The following is a 22,315-nucleotide window of genomic DNA, read 5'->3' as shown; positions in this document are numbered from 1 at the left end:
AGAAAAGTGACAAGCATGCATTAAGTAAAAGAAAGGAAAACAAATAAGAGTCCTAACCGATCAACTTAAATACAGTAAATATGTCTTATTCAGAAATATCTTAAAGAATCAGTACTTTTTACTTTTTGTTGTTTTTCTAAAGGTTATGATAGGTGAGAAACAACCTCTCTCTAATCGGATTATTCTGCTGAAGGTGAATGAGAAAGATTTGGATTAACGGAATTTCCATTTAATTTGAAATTCTATGATTTTACCTAATTGGCATTTCCTAGAAGTAAAACCTTTGATTGTTTTATGTATCTCAGAGAGTTGAGGAAGAAAATAATTGAATGGTGATTAACAATAGAAAACTATAAGGGCATTAAAAATAAGTAAAATTGGATAATATATATAAAATATTATATATGCCATATAGCAGCCATTCAGCTGGTATGTGGTTAAGTAAAAAATAAAATACTTTCTTTTGTTGGAAAAATTAGTGAAATTTTGCAATTACATTATTAGCAGTTCTCAAAGGAATATATAATATTTATTTGATCTTAAGAGCCATCAATGAGATAAGAAAACATTATCTCAATTTTACTGAGGCGAACACAGAGTGAGTTTCAGAGACATACTCGGAAACAGGATGATAAAATACATAGCAGGAAAAGATCTTGCAGTTCAGCTAATTTCTTATTCCACCCAGTATAGAGTCCCACGGCCACACCCAGCCCTTCCCCAAAATTCCAAGGAAAGATGCCTCACAAGAGAACGCACTGTATTCTTGGGTCATTTTGGTTCATTAGTAAGTTATTCTTTATTTTGAATGAAAATCTGCAGTCAGGTAGTTTATAATTAGTTCTGCCCACTGCAGGTAGAAATAATAAGCTTAAACTTTTCTTTAAGACAACAGTTCAAATTACTGAAGGATATTCATTCCTTCAATTTGTAGTCCAACTATATCATCTCAATAGCTAAATGCTTTTAGCGAATAACAGTAATAGAAGAGTCTAGTTATGTTGCACAAGGATAAATGAGTTTGTCAAAGTTACTAATGAACTTTTTAACATAAAGTTCTGTTATGTGTCATGGTTTCCCCAGAAATAGGGATTGTACTGTCACCTAAAAGCCCAGACTTTGAATCCTCCCTGAATAGAAAGACTCTCCTTAGGTTCTCAGGGACAGAAGCATCATCCCTAGAGTATACTTTGCACTAGAGAAGGGGTTAAGAGCACAGGATCTGAAATCAGGGTGCCCGGGTGTGCCACGAACAATATGGATTCTGGGCAAGTGAATGTCAGATTCTTCATCTTTAAAATAGGAATAGCAGCAGGACCTACCTCAAAGGTAGATAGGAAAATAAATGGAATCATGCCTGGAAAGCAGAGTTTTTAGTATAAGGGCTCGTTCACTCTTGCTTTTGTTATTACATTATTACAATAAGCACCTTTTAAAGACTTGGTATAAATGGGAAGGCTGTTGAGGGCGGTATCTAGTCAGTAATCCCATGTGAAAAACCATGCTTCCATTTCCAGACTGAATATAAGGAAAACTACTGCTTTTTCTCTGTGAAGCTGTGTTATTTTTTTTCCTTATGGATGAAAAAATCATACTTAAAAAAAATCTTTACTTTTGGACTCAAATTTACAAACAAAATTTAGTGGGTTTGACCCTACAGTTTATATCTGTATTTTCCCCCAGGTATGGATATCCCCAACTAACTATATTTTCCATTACTCTGTTTTAATCTTTCTTTAAAATGTATGGTTATAAACCACTTCAAATATTCTGTTAAACCAGGCAGTAGAATGTGTAAATGCACAAACCAATCATCAAATACATTTTCTACTTGTTATCCATACTTTATTTGCCTACTTCATGAAAGACTAATATAAATGATGATGGGTGGCAGAAATTTTCATAAAACCTCATAAAACTTAAATGGTGTAAAATACACTTACATTCTTTTAGAAAGGAGTATAAGCTTTCTTGGTACCTAAATATTGGGACTTTTGCGTGGTAGATCTCATCCTCTTTAATTTAATATCTGATGATAATCTATGATAGATCACTTATAATCTACATAATATGTACATTCCTACTGTTACACAATCTATATTAATATCTCCCTTATCAGTAAACAAAATTACTTTGAGCAATTTCATTTTTTACTCTCCTATTCAAATACCAGCATTATTTCAGACAAGCTGTGTCCATTCTGGTTTATAAAATCTCAAGTTATCTTAAACTAAAATCTCGGAAAAGTAAAAAAATCTGGATCTGTACTTCCCAGAGGCTCAGAACAATGTGGACATCCACAAATGTTTCCCAAATGTAACCTTTAAAAAATCAAAGATAAGGCAGCTTTCAGGAAGACTCCAGGCTCTGGAATTTTACTTCTTCACTGATCCAAAAAAAAAAAAAAAAAAAGCTTCAAACTCAGTGACCTTTAAGAAACACTGCAAAACCAAAACCTTTCTGCTTTGCCTAATGTTCTAAAATATATTAAAATCTCATTCTCAAAAAAGAAATGTTAAGAGAACCAAAGCATTTTTAACAGATGAATGAGTAAATGCATAAAATTTCATAATTTTGTAAATATAAGTTATTATATAACCAAAGATAGACTGATATATGAATTAAATATCGATATCAATATAATTTAATCAATTCCTTGTTATCAGTACTTTGAAAAATAAAACCTCTTTGTGAAATCTAAAATGTATTTCTTCAAAGGGCTTCTTATGCATTTGGAAGCTTACATTGTATTTATATGCAAAAGAATGATAAAATGACATGGACCCAGGGGTTCACAGGTAGGGGTGGATAAAGAAGAGTGAGTTATATACACAGAAAAGTAGAAAACAATTATGAAATAAGTGAATATGCAATTGAATATGACTATGCAACTATATAAGTATAAAATGCAATGATTGTTCAAATCATATCTCAATTTATCTGAATAAATGGGTGGAGGAGGAGGAGTCGACTGAGGTTAGATAACAGCAAGCTGATACATTACCTCAGTCATTTATATCTCCTGCATCTTTGACATCTAAATCTATATTTCCTTATCCTAAAAATATATTTTCAGGATGACTGACTCTGAGGCACAGTAAACTCCTGCATTCTCAAAAACTGGTTCAATCATGTTTTTTCAGCCAACAGGTATACTCATGCTAACAACAAACACTCATAAGCTCATGAAATTTGGATAGTTAGAAGGGCTGGCTTTTAGAAGTCTCTTAGCCCAACTTGCTAACGTGAATTCAGATGAATGTACTCACCATCCCACATGCCCAAGAATAAGCCAAGAAGGGCAGGTATAGACATTCCAGGACAGGGAAGGCTCAGAAAGCAGCTTACTCCATTTGGGGCTGCTTTAACTATGCAAATACTTCCCTCACAATTGGCTAACATCCACTTCCCTATAACTCATCGTATTTTGCTCTTTGCAGTCAAAGTGAAGTCTAACCCTCCCTTCATGTGACAGTCTCATATTAGAAAATATCTCATATCCTTGTGTCTTCATCTTCTCTGTGCTAAACACTCTCCACCCCATGGTTTTCCAGAGCCTTCACATTCTATTCACTCTAAAAGACAAAACAGCCTTCTTAATCTTGTCTAGAAAGCTATCATGAAAGAGTATCTTCCTGATTGCTGAAATCCAGAGATGCTGTATCTACAGCAACTCCTTTACTTTGCAGCTGATCAACCTTATTACAAAAAGGAATAGAAGACTCGGTAACCATCTTCCCCTTTTAAAAAATGATCACACGCATATATCTTCAGTCTTTTAGCATGATCCCTGATGTTAAGGGATACAATTTAAAGGGGCACAAAATTTTTCTGTTCCCTCTCAGTTTTATTGAGTGATTTCATCAAGAACACTTTCTTTTCCAAGTCCTTTGGTCAAGGGATGAAACTTTATTTGGTAGTTTTTTTTTTTTGGTTGGTTTTATTTTTTTACAAGAATAAAAGTGAACCAAAGGGGATTGTCACATCTGTAAAGACATTTTAAAGTTATGATTTAGTCTTATGTTAAATAAATTAATGAGAGTGGATGGAAAAAAGAATTTCAAACAGTAGTGAAGCCATAGATAATAAGAGAATTAGAAGTATATTGGAATTTATTGCTTGACTTCAGAAAGATGGAGATGGATTAGAGGTCAGAGAATGTGTCCTCTCTGGTAATTCTCCTAAAGGCCAAAACCAGCAGCATCTCAGATAATTACTTAACCCGGCCTCTTGCTTTCTAGATTCTTTCTGTGGGGCACTGCCTTCTTTGGAGTCTCCTTGAAGACCACCAGTGCATTCTGGCTTTACAGTCTTTGCAATCTCATTAACTTCCACAGTTTCAGTCACCTCCAGGAGGACAACTGGTAGATCCATTACCCTGGCTATATCCCCTGCCCTGCCCTACAGATTTGAATTGTCAACTTTATGTGAGCAAATAAAACTCTTTGGCAAATAAAACTCACCAGTTCCTATTCATCACGACTTCTCATCTGTCCCTGCATGTTTCTCCAGTTGTGGTCTGCCTAGTGGTCAGTGCTAGTCACAGAATCATCTTTTGATTCTCTACTTTCCTCACATACACCCTGCTCCAACATAGTCAACTACCAGATCCTGCTGGTTACAACCTGCTGATTTCTTTTAAACTGCTTTCTTTTCCACGCCCACTAACAGCGCCTCCAATCTTTTTCTCCTCCAACCAGAAATATTTTCCTAACAAAGATTGACTATGTTACTCCTTAGCTCAAGTAAGAATTACATTCATTTTACATATTGATGAAAAACTGATATAGTTGTTTTAACATTGTACATATTTTAATGTTATAAACTCCTCCACTTTTTCCAGGCTCTACCATCTTATCTTGTATCCCAGTGAAAAATAAAAGAGGAAAACCCCTCAGAAAATGCATGTTGTTTGGGTGATGGAAGACAGAAGAACAGAATGCGTCTACATTGCTAGAGCCCAAAAGATCAAGGGCCGAACCACCGGGGAAAGCAGTGCAGTATATCTTGGAGGAGAGACAGTGAGCAGAGGGAGCTGGTTCCTTTGGACTCTGCCACCTGCCTTCAGAGGGCCTGTCACCTGCTCAACCACAAGTTGTCATATTTTTAGTGCTCACTCTGCATAATCCAAACCAAAAAGACCTTGCCCATCAGCTGGCAACGGGACATAAACTCATCTGCCACATGGTTCTTGCTGAAATCCTGATTTGACATTTAGACAAAAGATTACAATTTAATTTGTCACATATTTTTATCACATCCTCTCTCTCACCTGACTTACAAATTTGTTGTGGGCAAAGCGACATATTACACATTTTTAATCTTCATAGGATTTTGTACATAGTAGGCACACACAAAGTATTGGTTGACAGGGTTTCCTCTTCAAATGTGTCAATAATAAATATCTGCGTTAGCATTAAAATTAATTACAAACTTGACTTCTGAAATGACTAAAAAAGCAAGCATAAAAAGCACATGCACATGAATCAGCTTAGTTCAGATCATGTGGGTGTAAATCCAAAAACAGAAGTGGATTTCAAGTAGAAACCACAAACGAAGTTAAAGTTAAAATAACTTTTTTCGTAGTTCCTACTCAGTGAGCACTAAGTGATTAGAATTAGGATCTACAAAATATAATTCAACCTCAAAAACAAGGTTAAAACCTTTCCTACTTCAGGATATTTATGCAAATATGAAAAGAAGATATGAAAAGTTTAAGTAACTTCAGCAGTGTTGATAGCAAGACAGGGAGGAAAGAGAAGAAAAAAGAGAGAGAGAGAGGAACCCAAACAAGGGTGCACACACAGGACCGGCCGAGAAGCAGGAAGGACCGAAGCACCTTTCATGCTCCAAAGAATCACCAAAGTTCAACCATCTACACATTTAAAATCAAGCCAGTGCAGAATCAGTCTTCCCAGAATAACAACTGAATAAACATAAAAAATCACATCCCCTGTCTTTAAACACACAGCAAAATAATTAAATCATCTCAGAAAGACAATTTGGTTGAATTGTTTCCTTCTTCGGTCATCCTAACTAATTTACCATTTGCAAATGGCATGACTTTAGATGGTGTCAATTTATGTTTCCTGATTTTCTCCAAATCTTTTATTATTATAAAAATATAATGCTAGTAAAATAATTACATACTGTTATTAGACCTTTCCATGAAGTCACTCCAACGAGGAAATAAGGTTCAAAGAAACAGGAAAGGCCTTTACACACCCCAGAATTCCACAGCTTCCCCAGTAGCCCTATAAAGGTCGCTCCACTATATATATGAAATCCTTGTATGTGATCTGCCCAAACAGGGCCAACAGGCAGGACCATTGCTGGCCAGAGATGTCAGCCAGCCAGCTGCACTGCTGGCCTCCCTAGCTCCCCATACAGCCAGGAACCTAAGACCAGTGAGTGTAAATGCTCTCTTCCCACACAGGGATGACCCTCCTCCCTGATGGCCCCCACCTTCTCCAACCGATTCTGCCCTGCCTTCAACCCTCTGCTAATTCCAGAAATCTCTTCTATCTGCTTCTTGTTCCAAGTTCCCATGTGCTCCTTGCTGAGAAAGGCAATCAACCATGCTGACCGTGTCCACTAAAAATTCATGCTGTTCATTCTTAGTTAAGCCCTCAGTGTTACTAAGCAGCCCTTTGTTTGACCCAGATGGACTTTCTCTTGACTTCTTCATTCTTCAAAATCTTTTCCACACATCTCGAATTTCTTGACTCATCCGACGCCCCCCTTGCTCTCAGCACATGCTACCATCTCCTCTGCTGAGAAGCTGCAGGCCTTCCATGATCTCTTCTTTGTATCTACTTTCCTCTGAGTTATCACTCATCCTTTTCTCCCAGCCCCATCTCAAAGGGGAACCTTCCCAACCTTCCTAAGACTGCTGCTTTATCTCATTCTTTCCCAGAATTTTACTCTTCCAAATCCACTCACCATACCACCTCTCCACCCGGCGCCCTTTCTCTGTCAGTCTCTATCCCCTGGCTTTCTTTCCATTAGTGTGTGGTGAGTATGTTCAAAATCCATACACCTTGTTTCCCCCTGAATAAACAACAACTCTCTTCATTGACTACTTAACATCTAATGCTTCTATAACCAATGTCTATGGACTCTTTTTTTTTTACATTTTTTTCCTTTTCCTCCCTAAAGTATAGCCATTCCCCAAGTGTGGTCCTCAGTCTTCCCTCTCACTCTTGTGCCCGTCCATCAGCTATGTGGTGGGAACTCTTGGTCTGCGCTCCCAGCCTTCAGCACTCTCCTAGTAACAGATCCTTTTTTTGAGTGGCCTACTGGCGGTCACAGCCAGGGACTAGTTCTATGGAACCAACATGGTCAAAAGAAGACTCAACAACAACTCCTATGTTTCCACACAGGCTAAAAAGCAAACCTATGGATTACCTTAATTTCTGCCTTTCCAGTATTTCCCATCTTAACTATTTCATCCAACCACATCGATTCAATTAAAGAGAGTTTGGGCAATGTGTTTGGTTTTAGATGATTCAAAGATAAAGAAGTAAAAATCAATGTGCCTTCCTGGGGCTCTCACAGCCAGGTAGAGCTCTATCCTACTTTTGCTATTGTTCTGAAATTCATTTTCTCAGTTCTACTCCCACTGGTACTACCCTCAATACTCTAACCTTTTGTCAGGCTACTGTAATCACCTCCTAGATAACTACTATCTTCACTCTTGCCCCTCCCAACGAAACCATCCTTTCAACTGCCACCAGGTTTATTTTCCTAAAAACACCAATTTGGTCCTGTCCTGTCCCTTCTCCAGAACTTTCAATGGCTCACCACTGCCTACAGAAAGGATATACAGACTCCTCAACAGAAGAATCAAATCACCTCAAAATTATTTTAGCCTGTCTTTACAACTTTATCTCATTCTCTGCTCCTTCAAACAGCCCAGACAGTGATCTTATTGAATTTACTCAACATTCTGTAATAATCCTCTCCAAGGCTCACATCCCACAGTTCCTCTCCACAGAGCTGAGTCCTATGACCACACCTCTCAGTCCAACTCAAATCAAAAGTTCTCCTTGAGGTTCTTCCAAATGCCCCAGCTGGGGATGCTTTTTCTCTCCCATGTTCTGCCATCACAAGCTGTGCCTCAGTTATAGCACGTATCAGTCTACCTCATTACAGATACCTGTGAATGTATGATTCTCCCTCATCTTGCAAGCCCTAGAGTTCATTTATCCATTTAATCTCTCTGTACTTGGTTTTTATATATTTTCTATTATATATTTTTATTATATATAGGATTGAACAGTTATAGAGCATCTAAGAATGAGAAATAAATAATACAGAGAGGACAAAAAAGGCTATAGTAGAGATGAAACTCAGTAGTAAAACTAAACCTCTATACAAGGGCCCTGAATGACAAACATAAATATATAAACACTTTCCCTATTCCCATCCTCCACTCTGACCCCAGAACTGTCCCTTTTCATTGCCACCTGCTGCCTGGACTCACACTTGTTAAGGACAGTAATCGGGCCCTCCATCAGAGCAGCCCCCTGCCCCGCAGACACATACTAGGGCCTGCTTCAGGGTCCGGGTGCTGCCTCACTCAAGATGCGCCTCCTCAGCTGCTTCTGCGTGTCCGCTGCCAGCTCAACTTATACTTTCTTAAAGTTCTAGACATACAAAAGCTAACCCCTTCTCTCCTTCCTTCCTCCTGTCCCTGGTAGTTTTTTCCCAGCTACATCCTCCTCTAACTCATTTCGTCCTTTTTCTTAGCAAAGGGAAAAGGAACTGCCTAGCTGACAGGCCTGGCTCTTCTATAGTTAAACTTATAAAATGAACATTAGCTCCTTTAGACATAATGAAGAATGGAGAGTATAAGTTCTAAGGTGCTTGGAAATGCCCCCACATCCTCTTCCAAATCTAGACAGGTTTCCTAATTGTTTAACGAATCTTTTCCTTCCTCAAGCACTTATAATCAAAAGTGTTTCAAACCAGTTTCTATTCAACTTAATTTTGCTCTTGGTTATTTATACTTGGTTGCCAGTATTGTAATACACAGTATGTTTTCTATGATTTATTATTGTAAAGATATGAAATTTAATAAAATTTAATTTCAACAATCCTTAGAGACTTATCACAGAACTAAGTACAATTTATCACTTTGTTTCTATGAGAATGGATAATTCAGTCTCCGAAACTCCACCTTAACAAATGAACACAACTGATGGGCAAATTAGAGGCTTTTTTCCTTATTATTCCCTAATGCTGGGATCTCCAGAGAGAAGTGTAGGCTGGCAGGGCAACAATACCTACTGAGGTGGTGGAAGAAAGTATCAAAATATCTATTTATCTATTTGTTTTTCTCTCACTCTTCTAAATATTTATTATTTATTTCCTAATGCTCACAATACAATTGGAATACAGAAAATATAATTTTGAAAAGAAAAATTTTGAGGACGAATTCTCAGGCCTATTTTTATTAATTGGAGATAAAAATGCTGGAGAGCATTAGTATAGCATACCCATGGACTTAAAGAAATTGAAAAAGGGGCTTCTTAGAAGCTTTCTGAAGGCTTTATACTAAAAAAAAAAAAAAAAAGACCTTAAAAGAATCTATCAATATAATGTCTCTCTATAGATAAAAGCCTAAACTGTAGATAAGAGCACCTTAAAAAAGCAGATCCTTGAATCTTATACCCAGAGATTCTGATTCTATGAGTCTGGAGTGGAGCCAAAAACGTCAATCTCCTTGAGAGGTGAGGGTAGTGTCTCAACACTGTTAACATGCTGGGCCAGATAATTCTTCACAGTGAGGGGCTATCCTGGCCTGGGCACTCTTAAGATGTTCAGCATTATGTCTGGCCTCTCCCCACCAGGTACTGGGAGAGCCCTCTGTGCTCCCCATTCGGACCAAACATGTCTCCAAGGTGCTGCCAAATGCCAGGTGGAGGGCACAATCATCCCCTGCTGAGAACTAGAGACAGAAGCTGTGCAAAGATGACACATTTTGACAAATGCCATCCTTAACCCAAGGGATAAAACAGTGTGATACAAATAGAAAAATGGGGATATTTCAAGTATACACTGTATAAACTGACATAAACAGGCTTCCCGTATAGGAAATCTGACTAGCCACTATAAACTGCAACTGAGCTAAGCTTAGTCAAAGCTCTTTTTCTGTAATCGCAACTTGGAGATTTTCTCCCTCGCTTCCATTTTAAATTATTTTTAATTAATTTCATTGGCAGTCTGCATCCTGCTATGAAAAATCTGTCTAATGGTCTCAGAGGACTCTCCCCAGAGAGCAGAGTGCATTAAGTCATACATTATCACATTAAAGTATATTCCAGCACTCACAGTCCAACAGCCTAAGTCTTGGCAAATGCAATGGGGTGGGTGGGGCAGGGATTCAGGCAAGGAACAGGCTCCTGTGATTCACAGTATCCAAAGCCTATGATCTTCAAATCATCCATCCATAGGAAAAAGTTGTTTTGATTCTCTACTTCAACCACATTTGTCACCATGACCTTGTGCTTCTACCCTGATTTCTACTGAGTGTGTACGAGACCCTTGGCAAGTCAACTGAACTTCTTTTCGTGTCTTTTCTAAAAAGTAAGCCAGGTGGACTCAATTAATTTCCAAAGACACTTCTAATCTCAAATCGCAAATGTAGGAATGAAGCACTTAATTAAAAAAGATTGTTTCGATTGTGATATGGATTCTAGTAACTATTGAACAAAAAAGCAAATTCATTTCCAGTGTTGATAACATACTGAATTTTAAGATGCTTAATCCAAAAAAAGAAAAAATGGAAATAGGTGAATCATGTATACAAGATCCATTCTCTCTGAAAACAAACATGTTTGGCCCAAGTTGTACTTTACCTTTCAAGACATCTATACAGGTACTTTGCATGAGAAGGCAAATCAAATCAATCATTCAGAGTTTTGTCATAAATAGGAAAACAATTTTAGTTACATGTTTACTCTCTGTTTTCTGTAACTGAGATCACAAATCAGCTGCTTAGAGGCCACTTCCAGTCTGCAGCTGTGGTTGTTTTGTTTGGCTGGAGATTTATTTAAATTGTCTTTAATTAGTTGCCAACTTTTAAACAGGGAGAGAGGATACATAAAAATCCCTGTTTCCAGTATCTCTTGAAATAATGTAAGATTCTTAACCCAAATGGCAACAATGAGCTGGAGCTGTGAGTACTGCCTCCTGGTCAATGAGCAATCCAGTGGTATGTAATCCCCATGGCTCCCTATCTTCTGACACCCACCCTGGTTCCCTCTTACAGCTTGCAGCATAAAAGCTGAGTCTTGCTCTGTAACAGTTTTCAAAATACACAGGAAAGATTTTTAATGCTCCCAAAGCAACTGAATGTCACTTGCAGTCTCACAGAAAAAGGGTAGAAGTTTTAAAGACAGCTATGCTATCAGTAAGGAAAACCTTCATAACTCTGAATGCTGTTAAGTAGAATGTATTACCCTGTGGGTTTCCAACTAATCATCTGAAATAATGTAGAAAGGAATTCTAGATCTGATGGGGAGTTAAGACTAGACCCCCCCCAAAATAACCGTCAACTTTAATGTTTATGCAATTGGTTAGCAATACAGAAAGCCCATCACAATATAGTAGTAATACAAGTATAAGTTATCATATTTATGTACATGCATATATATAAAGATATAGATATAACTTTGTTTGCAGGGGAAGACTTGCCCTTATTATTCCTCTTCATGAAAACACACTTAATGCTAACTTTCATAAAACATTGTTTTTCTCATTGATTTTAATATATAAATTTTTAAAATTAGGTTTCAATTAACTAAGGAGCCACATCTTACCAGGGAATATAATTAAACAATTCTTTTGAAAAGATGGTAAAGAATCCAAGGACAGAAGGAAGAAGTTAAAAGAACTCAAGGAACAACTTAAAGAGCAGAGCAGTCTGTGAGCAAAGCTTTTTCACTAATTAACAAGATTCTAAGGATTTCCTTCTAAAACATCAATTTTATATTCTATTTACAATTAAACTGATGCCAATTTCAAGGATGTTGTGGGTCAAAGTTAAACTAGTAAGAAAGCAGTATGTAACTAAGTTGCTGAGGCTAAGCCACTTCTCAGGTAAAATATAACCCAAGAGTTTGCACAACAATGTGAGTGCTGTATATAGTCAACATTCTACTTCAGACTACTCCAAATGCACCCTGATAACTTCACAGTCGCATCTGCACAGGTGCATTAAGTTCCAGTGTAAGTTCTTCTACCTGACCTTAGAAATGCATATTATTAAAGTTGGATATTACAGATATTGCTATTTCCAAATCACTTGTTTTTCTACTGTGTCCGAAGTTAATTTTTGACGTAAGCATTGTTTAACAACAGTGATGAATGGCTCCATACCCCGCCCATGAGCAGATCAACTACTGAAGGCATGCCTGTGATGTAGGATCATGATTGTACTGGTAGTACAACCTGCAGAGCACGGGCTGCCTCTGGGAAAACATGTTTATCATTCTAGTTCTCTGATTTTCTGTTAAGAAAAAATGACTCACTGTTTAGAAACAAAAGACAACGATAGAATTCAATTTACCAGCTCCAAATGCCAGGACATTTTAAGTTCACATGGATGTTTTCTGCTTTTTACCTACTGTGGGTTCAACATTAACTTCTTCTTTCTAACTTATTGCTGTCTTAAAAAAAAGAATCTCAGGAAGCTCACTACATTACTGATAAGGAAAAACAAACAAACAAACAAACCAGCAGCTATCCGATATGCTTTAAAAATTAAGTATAAAGGAGGTTTTTGAGCCCTGGAAAATTTAGTGTATCATCAGTGTCAGAACTCTCTTATCAGAGTAAAATTCATCAGAAAAGGAAGGCCCTTGCTGTCACTGATGTGACAATTAAGTACCTTACTGTCAATAGAATAAAGATACTGTCTTTATTTTTTATAAACTTGTGGAAGTTTCACAGAAACGAGAATTTTCTTTATAGGCTGTATGTGTTTATACTTTGGAAGAACACAAAGGAGCTAGTTCATTCTTGGAAAGTGTTTCTTTTAAACTATGTTTATTTCAAAACAGCACAGTTACTGAAAACGCATGCAGGAGCCACTCCAAAGCAGTGGCTCACAGAAACCTGGATTGATTGTCAGCCCAGCTGCAGAGTGGCCCACAAGAAACTGAAAATGAACGGAGAGTGCGTGCTTGTTCAGAGAGAAGCCCCAGTCCTGGTTCTGAAGGAGACACCAGAGCTGAAGGGAAGTAAAGGCAACTGCTTCGGATGGCCGCACGTTTCAGTCTTAGGCCTTGAAATGCATATGCTTAAGAAAGAAGAAATCCTGTCATCATGTTTCTCTGCAGCCAAAGGAAGGGGGAGTGGAGGCACCAGCGGATCCCGCCCTCCTATCCGGTTGTTGATCTAGGGCAGGAATCCTGGAGAACTTGCTTGAGTAACGCGAGCTGTGCAAAAGTTCCCAACTACGATGGAGGCATCCGTCCCTCTCTGCATCAACTCCCGCCCCCCACCCCAAAGTGGGAGCAAGTGTTAAACTGCAACGACAAAGAAGCTTGCCAGTGGCAAGCGCGCACTCACCCGGGGCCGGGGCGCCCGGCCGGCCGCTGCCCGCCTCGGCCCCGCGCCGGGGCGGAGGAGCGACGGCTTCGCCCGCGCCGGACATGGGTCGCTCGCCGCGCCGCCTAGCTCGCCGCCCTGCGGGCCGGACGCACGGACGGCTCGTCGGCGTGGGGTGCGGGGCCTCGACCGCTTCTGGCGGGAAAAGAAGAGTGTTGTTAGGGAAGAGCACACCGCCCCTGCGGGACATTCCCTTCCCCTCCGCTTCCCTCCGCCAACCCCACCACAGGGAAGTTTTGATTCGAAACCTGGGAAGAAAACTTGTTACCCAACAAGTTGACAGCGGCGGAGGTGGGAGGTCAGAGGGCGGCCCTGCCGCGGTGGGGGGCGGGAAGGTGCTGGGTCCGGAGGAGCCGGGGAAGGGTCCACGCCGCTCCTCCGCCTCGTCCCGGGGGGGACCGCCACCTACCTCGGCATCCCCACCAGCTCGCTCGGAGCCTTCCTCCTCCTCCTCCTCCTCCTCCTCCTCCTCCTCCTCCTCCTCCTCTTCCGCCCTGGACGGTCAGCGCGGCTCGGGCGGCAGCCGCATCTCGGCCCGGCGGCCTGGCGGCGGTGGCAGCCGCCCCTGCGCGGCCCTCCCCGCCTCCCTCCGGCTCAGCCCAGACACTGCAGGGCGGCAGCTGCGCCGGCCGCCGCTCCGCCGGCTCCCAGCTCTCCGCCCCCTCTTCCCAGCCCGCGCAGCCCGGCCAGTTCCCCAAGGGGGCCCGTCCCCCTCGGCTCGCTGTCCCTCTCCCGCCGCTCCTACAGCCCTGAAGCGCTGCCCCCTCGGCTGCTCTTTTCATCCTATCTGGACAGGGAAGGCCTCGAACTGCCGGCGGGCAGCGACCCCCAGGCTGCAGGCGGCGTGGCCAGGCTGGCGGGGCTCCCTCCGCCCTGCAGTCTGGGTCAGGAGGCCAAAGCGCCACCGGACTGCCTGGGCGTTGAGGGCTTCCTCCAGGGGTGGGCAAAAGGAGGGGGTGGCTGGTACCTGACTCCCCAGGGGTCCCCCTGCCTACAGAGTCACCCCATCCCTTTTCTCCCAACAACTCTTCCCAGCCTTGCCTCAGGGCTCTGAAGCTCTGGGCATGCGCTGAGCGAAGTAGAAACCTTGAAGGGACAATTGCAAAATGAAAAAAATACCAAAAATATCAAACTTTCCTAGTGGGGTAAAGTGTGGTTTTGAAACCTTTACCCTTGACTGTTTCGTCTGTTAATCTCTGACTGTGAAGTTACCTTTATTGTGTTTTTCAGGTGTTGTTTTCACCAAACAGGATCCTGGATTGTAAAGCCAGCTGTAGCTGCAGGAATCCACTGGAGGCGTCCGGGCAGGCAAGGCCGCCTGACACACCTCAGGACCTGCCTGGCCTCAGGCCTGGCCTGCTGCACACTGAATTCTTGGATCCACAGCTTCTGTGGCAAGATAACTTACGGTCTGGTCGAAAGTGAAATGTTAACTAACTCTCTCCATTTACAAAGGAGACGTTCTGATGGTAACTCAATCTGATGAGCCTGGAACAAGCATAAAGTAATTTGTAAATACAAAGTACTTAAAAAATACATTCAGATAACTTTTGCTGTTTATTTCACTGTAAGTGAAACGCAGGATTCACTTGTAGGAAGCTAGAACAACTCTCATCAGTGTATCATTAGTAGTAATAACCAAGGAATTTCATTTCTTAAAAAACCAATTGAAATTGATTCCATTTGATTGAGAAGATCCAGTTCTTGCTTTTAAAGGTTCAGTGCAACCAAACTTACTTTCAATTAAACCTGAAAAACACCGTTTAAGATTCTGATGACATTTATTCAGATACTCCCAAGAAGAAAATGAGACATTTTGCCCAATGACCTATGACTAACAAGTGTTTTTTTGTAATTTAGAGGTTTCAGAAATGATGTGTATCAAAGTGCCTTAACTGTCCTGAAAACTTTCCTCGGGGCTTAGACTATTTGGAATCTGCCTGATAGAAGCAGATCAGTTCTGGGGGTGACTGTATTACCATTAGATAATAAATATTTAGGAAGCATCACCATCTACTTCAGCGTAATATGCAATCAAAGAGTGGGATAGAAAGTAGCTGCTCTGGAAGATTCTGTTTAATTCCTTTACTACATATTTTTTTATTTTTAAAAAAAATCCCCTCACTAAGATGTTAAATTCCATGAGTATCAAGAATTTACAGCATTCTTCTGGAAAGTCATAGTCAGTGATGGATAATGTTGAGAATGACATAATGGCTACATCACAAGAGCCATATTAAAATACCAGGTAACCATGCCATGTACATTACACAAATTATCTTAATGAATTTTTATGTCAGCCTCATCAGGAACTTGCTAGGATTACTCTATTAAGGACTTAGAACTCAAGCCTGTCTGACTGCAAGGCTATCCTGCTTCTCTAGGCTAGGGATGATGCTGCCAAGGGGAGCCAAGCAAACAGAGGTCAAGGATGAGGGAGCTGGAGGAATCAAGGGCAGCTTCCAGGTTTCTGCCTTTGGGTAGATGATGCTACTACCACCTATGGAGGTGGACACATTGAGGAGAAGCAGGTTTGGGGAAAGTTGCTTCACTAGCCAGGTGGATGATGTAGTGTTTGAGGTACCTGCGAGACCCTAACTGGAGCTATCCAGTAGTCTGCTGGATTGGTGTCTGGAATGCAAACGCATAGATGGTACTCTGTTGGCTGGGAAGTTATGCTAAGATGTTGAGTGCATGAGGTACGAGTGCAGTGTAAGAGCAGAAGGTACAAGACGGCTAGGCGCTGTAACATAACCCAAATGTGTTGTGACTGGTCCCTCTTTCTCTGTATGTCCTATGCCTAGTGTCATAACACTGCTACATGCCTGGCTTTGAGAATCACCCTTATTTAGTTACTACTGCCAGTGCCCACCCACCACCCAGATGCCCTGGGTATCACCTGATATTTATTAAGCCAGATTTTGCCATATCTCATATTACAATAATCTAGATGGATGAAAACATTTTGTGGGGACCAGACTTCCAGTGGAATTAAGTGCCCTGGCCCTGACTCAAAGCCCTCTGCCACTGAAATTCCAGTGTGTCTTACAACTATTCCTGCCTACTGATGTGCACATTAATGATGATATTGTATACTATGTGGACACATTGTCAAAGAGGCCTAATATTAGGTAAGCAAGTAAATGAACTAATTAAAAGAGTTTATGAAGTGTCCTTATGGACTACTTAGTCATCATGAAACATTGTGCACCTACTATATGCTAGCATGCAAATAGTTAGGTTCTGCAGATTAGAAAAAATTGATTTGCTATCTTAAAAACCAGCTAAATTAGTTTTCACTTGGACAGAGGCTTATCTGCCTAGCTAAAGTCCAAGTTAATATCCTTACACAGTTATCTAAACCAGAGGTCTACAGATAGGGTGTGTAACTGTGTGTGTGCATCTCAGGAGGTACACAAGACAATTGTCTGGAATGTGAAAAGAAAGTACTAGAACGAGCATTTGTTTGTTTATATGTTATCATTTATAATTTCAGTTTTTGAGTACGTTTTATAACACGTATAACTTATTAGTACAAAAGTAATTGTGTGTCATTTACAAGTAAACACACATTAAGGGTTCATGCTCAAAAGTATTTTAACATTTGCTATGTAAAAATAAATGGTGTAAATGCTTTAAATCATTTAAGGTACATTCAGTCATTCCCAGATTGGACCAAGGTTAGTTTTTCTAGAAAACACATAGTCCTACCTCAGTTATACAGAAGCATGACTTCAGCAACCCCCCAGGCCCAAAGACATAGAAAGCAGCAAGTAACTCTAAGCCTCTAAAGACCTAAAATACCCTTCATGACCTTCACATGGTGCCAACACAATGACCATCAATGTTCTCAACTCCTACTCATTTTTGTTGTGAACATACATTTCTAAACAAACTTTATTTTCTATTGTTTTAGCTCACAGAAAATTTAGGACATAGGGGCTTTGAGGAAAAGATACTAGCTAAGGGAGCTATTAGGTCAGAAAAATGACAGCAGAAGAGATGACAACTGACAGACTAAGAAGATACAGGAAAATAACACATCATAACAACGCCTCTGTGAATTCAGCTCAGTGAAACAGTCAATGTTCCTAATGAGAGCCCAAGTCATTACAGAAAGATTCTGTTATGTTAGCTGTGCCTTCTCGTTTTCAGAGAAACAGGTCAATATTTTTTACATTTTAGGAAAAATTTACCAAAAAATGTTCGCATAAAAAACGGTGGCTACTTGAAATAAATTTCACAGATTTATATTCTGATAGCTGCAAGAGAAATGAGCAACCGTGATTTGTAGGCCAATGTGTTTTACTTGTATTTCTCTACCTCTGGTAGAAGAGAGGTCAAATGGACGGGTTTCTGGAATCCCATTCTTCTAACAGAGCACTTTCTTCTTTCCTTATTGATCTTTCTCTTAAATTTTTAATTGTGAAAACTGGTTCTTCTACTTTTTAAACATTTAAAAACTATCATTCCTGCCCAATTCTATTTAACATATAAATAAATATAAAGAACATGAAGTTCATTCTTTAGGTTTGACAAACACATAGTGAGTGTTTACTGTAAGTCAAACTCTGTGGTGGGTACTAGTATTTCAAAAACAGAGAAATCAAATGATTTCTCATTGGGGAGCTCACAGTGTGTAAGGCTAGAAGCAAAGCAGGAGAGGGACATGCCCATAGATAATGACTGTACCACAGGGGCACAGAGGAAGCGGCATCTCACCACTCAGGCGTAGGTGGGGAGAGTCAGGTTGTTTCAGGGAGAAGATGATACCAGACTGAGTATTGCTAATGAGTAAAAGCTTGCCTGTCATAGAGCTTAGGGAATTCCAAGCAGAAAGATAATGCTTGCAAAGGCACAGATGTGTGAAAACCCCAGAGAAGTTAAATGACTTGGCAAAGGTTGTTTAGTGAGTTTATTGCACTGCCAGCCCTGAAGGCCTCCATTTCTTGACACTGAGGTTTCCTGCTCGAGTTACCTTGATAAACCACATAAATGAATCCATCATTTTAAGTGATGGCAAAGCGCGGGTGTACCTGATCATACACACAGGAGTTCCAGAGAGTTTCTGGTGTCAATATGTGACCAAAGAACTGGGTGCAGAATCTCCAGAATTCTCCTGGGGAATGAGCTTGACTTGACTTGTCCTTCTCCCCAAGCTCTCAGGTAGTGTTCCTATCAGTTGGCCAACCCCTCTGCGGCCTTCAGGGTGCTTCTCTGCTGTCACCTTACTTCCCTGCTTGTGTTTTAAAGGAAGGGAAGGAGATACTAAGGCACACAGAAGCACATGTTAGATAGCAACATGAGTGCAGGCAGAAATCAAAGTGGGCAAATCATATGCAACAGACAGTAAGAAGACTTCTTGTTACATAGAAAGTGAGCCTAGACAAACCAGGTACTGCGGAAAAGTAGTAAATACAAAAAGCCCTTGAAAATGAAGACAGCTGCTGAAACCCTAACTGGAAACAATCTTAGCATGATGACCATGACAAAAACGTTTAAATGAATGTTGAATATGAGGATTATTTTGCCACTGTGGCCCCTAAACTTTCTTATATTCTTGGGTAAAAAGAGGGACTTTCAGCTCTGACATGTAAACCAATGCCTATGTTTCTCCAAATTCTATATGAAGAAACAGACACTAAATAAAAAATTCAGGACTGTAGATAAACTATGTTGTTCATTTAATACTGGGACCTTTAATCAACTCTGGGTAAAAAGGTAGTTTTCTTGATTATCCTCCCACCTCCCATTACTCTCCTTTCTTTCACTTTGAATAGCTCCTGCCCCCAAGGCACTTGATAGCCCCACTGTTCTCTTGCTACCACACATTCCCAACCTTAGACTCTATGCAAATAAGTGCCGAAGTTTGTAAGGAACAAATTTGATTTAGTACATGTGACACAAAGATATACATAACTCATAGTCTTCCTGATCTAGGAGTGACAATCCTGTTCCTATGTTCATAGTCTCCCCCAAAATTGTATTTGGGCCCAAAAAGGGACATGCACAGTTTATTTATTGCCACATTATATTGGTGGCAGAGCATGGGGTAGTTGTGTAGCTATTACGGGAACAGATACATGCCCATGTTAGCAACAACATGGATCTTCAAACACTGCAGTTAGGGCAAAGAGAAACAAGGTGATTCCAGCACAAAACCAACTGATAATTAGAACTGTGCACACAAAACAGCAGAACACAGTGTGTAAGAACCCACAGGAGCAAAAGGACTTACATAAATAGCTCACGGTAACAATCTGTGGGGGATGGAAAAGAGTGGAGAGTGGGAATCTGAAGATATAATACATTCAGACAAGCATGTGTGCAAGAAAGGGGACTTGCACAGAGCAGTGGGATGAATGTGCCATGTACCAAGGTGCTGATTACCTCAATTCTTCTCTCTAGAGGGTCCAAAACAATGACAACTACAGTCGCCAATAATAATATTAATAGCAGCAGTAATAAATAATAATAAAATAATGGTGCTTGAGTTTGTATTTGGCAGAATATCCGGCTATGTCATAAAATGACCAGAAGAATATATATTGGGGAAGGGAACCCTGCATGTATTCCTGAAGTTCCTATGAGATAGTTACCTAATTTATCTGTGTTTAAGATCAGCAATACCAGAACACTTTGGTCACAGCAGCTAATTCCATAAAGGCATGTTTCGCACTTTCGTAGAGCCTGTGGTAGTCAGCTTATCTAGTGGCCCCGAAAGAGATAGGGCCACGTCCTAATGCCTGGGCCCTGTGAATGTTACATTATTTGGTTAGAGGGTCTTTGCAGATATAATTAAGTATTTTGAAATGAAGAAATCATCCTGGATTATCCAGATAAACCCTCATTTCAGTGGCAAGTGTGATGGTTACTTTTATGTCAACTTGACTGGGCCACGGTCCTGGTAGCTGGTTAGACATTATTTTGGGAGTTTCTGTGAGAGTGTTTTTTTAAGAGATTAGCACTCCAACTGGGGGCACTCCTAAAGCGGATGACCCTCCCTACATGGGTGGGCATCATCCAATCTATTGAGGGCCTGAACAGAACAAAAACAAAGAGGAAAGCTGAACTTGCTCTCTGACTGTGAGCTGGAGTATCAGTCTTCTGTGTTCACCACTCCTGGTACCCAAGCTTTCAGACTCAGACTTGAATCTGTGCTGTTGGCCCTCTGGCTGGCAGGCTTTCAAACCACACCACAGGCCTGCCTGGTTCTGCAGCTTGCAAATGGCAAATCCTGGGACTGCTCAGCCTCCATCCAGCTTCATAAAAAATTGTATCTTTATCTATGTCTATCCGCCTCCTATTGGCTTTGTTTTTCCGGAGAATCCTAATACCAGTTCCCTTGTAACAGACATGGAGAGGAGGAGGCACTGTGCAGACAGACGCAGAGACTGGAGTCAAGGGCCACAGGATGGCAGTTTCCAGACACCAAAAAAGCCATGGCACAGACAGTCTCCCTGAGCCTCCAGAAGCAGCATGGCCCTGTCACACCTTCATTTTGGGCTTCTGGCCCCTAAAACTGTGAGAATAAATTGTTATTGCCTTAAGCCACTGGAGTTCGGGATAATTTGTTACAGCAGCTACAGAAAATTAACACAATTATCTTTGGTAGGCGTGAAATGTAGGCCCAGTGAGCTACCGTTATTGTGATTTTTGCTGTCCTCTCACTATCAAAGAGAAAAGCAATCTTCTCTGAATCTCTGAAGGGACTCAATCCTTTCATCAAAAGCCTTTTTCCAGGTTGATGTTGTCCATCCCAATACTTCCAAATGTATAGCCCATCTCTCAGCATTAACTATAATGACTATCATATGCATGATCCTCTTTTTCTATTCATCCCCATCTCTATCCACACAGAGGGATAACTCTGTGTGATATATATTGAACATATTATGATACTCACATATTTATTGACTATAAACTCTAAACCAGCTAGGCCTCCAGTTAGGGCCTTGGAACAGAATTCTTTTGTTCAACTACAAGATGTCAGGTACTATGCTAAATGCTGGAATAAAATGCAAAGTAAAGCAGATGTGTCCTGGCCTTCATAAAGTTTTAGAGTCTGGGAGCAGGTAGACATTAATCAAGTAAGTACACATATAAATATGTATAAATAGCGGTTAGTGAAGAAAAAGGATGGAATGCTGTGAGAGTATGTATGGGGTGGGGGCAAAGAATGAGAGACAAAGTTCCTGCTCTAAAAGAGCTAAACAGTAGAGTAGGGGGAAGAACCAAGTAAGCAGAAGATTAAAATAAAATGTGATTCACAGTAGGAAGTAGGGATTGGGTCTTTTGACAAGACACAAGAGGTGTCACCAAATCCAATCTGAAGAGAGGAATTCAATAAATGAAATCAGTTTGCAGAAGATGGTAGAGGAGAAGGACTTAGCCACAGAAGGAGGAGGAGGAGAAAGGGAGAAGTGTGTACATTCCGAGAGCTCCAAACTTTATACCTCTTCTGTTGCACTCGCACAGCATGTAGGCCTAATCAAGATAGGACCTCAGTTATACATTCCAGAGACTTTGAATTCATCTCAGAATTTTATTAGAGGGATTTCTAGGCTAAATTTTTTACTCTCTAATGAGACTGTTCATTCAATTTCCCCCAGGTGATCAGACAAAAACTTATGTGAAGTATGTCCAAGAAGTTATTGGCTGTATAGTGCTGGCAAAAATCCATCCGACAGCAGCCAGC

At 40.5% G+C, this 22,315-nt stretch overlaps 1 protein-coding gene across 1 annotated transcript in view; it reads right to left on the bottom strand.

Moving 5' to 3' along the window:
• MDFIC (MyoD family inhibitor domain containing) overlaps window positions 1–14,643 on the bottom strand; it is an 86,353-nt gene extending 71,710 nt beyond the window's left edge. Inside the window, exons 1-3 of the mRNA XM_057504693.1 lie at window positions 14,105–14,643; window positions 14,027–14,074; window positions 13,579–13,752 (exon numbers count right to left, since the gene is read on the bottom strand). Of these exons, the coding sequence (XP_057360676.1) occupies window positions 13,579–13,752; window positions 14,027–14,074; window positions 14,105–14,399 (517 nt within the window). The 5' untranslated portion in view covers window positions 14,400–14,643. The remainder of the gene's footprint in view (window positions 1–13,578; window positions 13,753–14,026; window positions 14,075–14,104) is intronic.
• Between the last annotated feature and the right edge of the window lie 7,672 nt (window positions 14,644–22,315).

The sequence above is a fragment of the Manis pentadactyla genome, chromosome 7 (assembly GCF_030020395.1).
Source record: "Manis pentadactyla isolate mManPen7 chromosome 7, mManPen7.hap1, whole genome shotgun sequence".
Classification (NCBI taxonomy): domain Eukaryota; kingdom Metazoa; phylum Chordata; class Mammalia; order Pholidota; family Manidae; genus Manis; species Manis pentadactyla.
The sequence above is the reverse complement of the archived record's forward strand: the minus strand, read 5'-3'. Positions and strand labels throughout refer to the sequence as shown.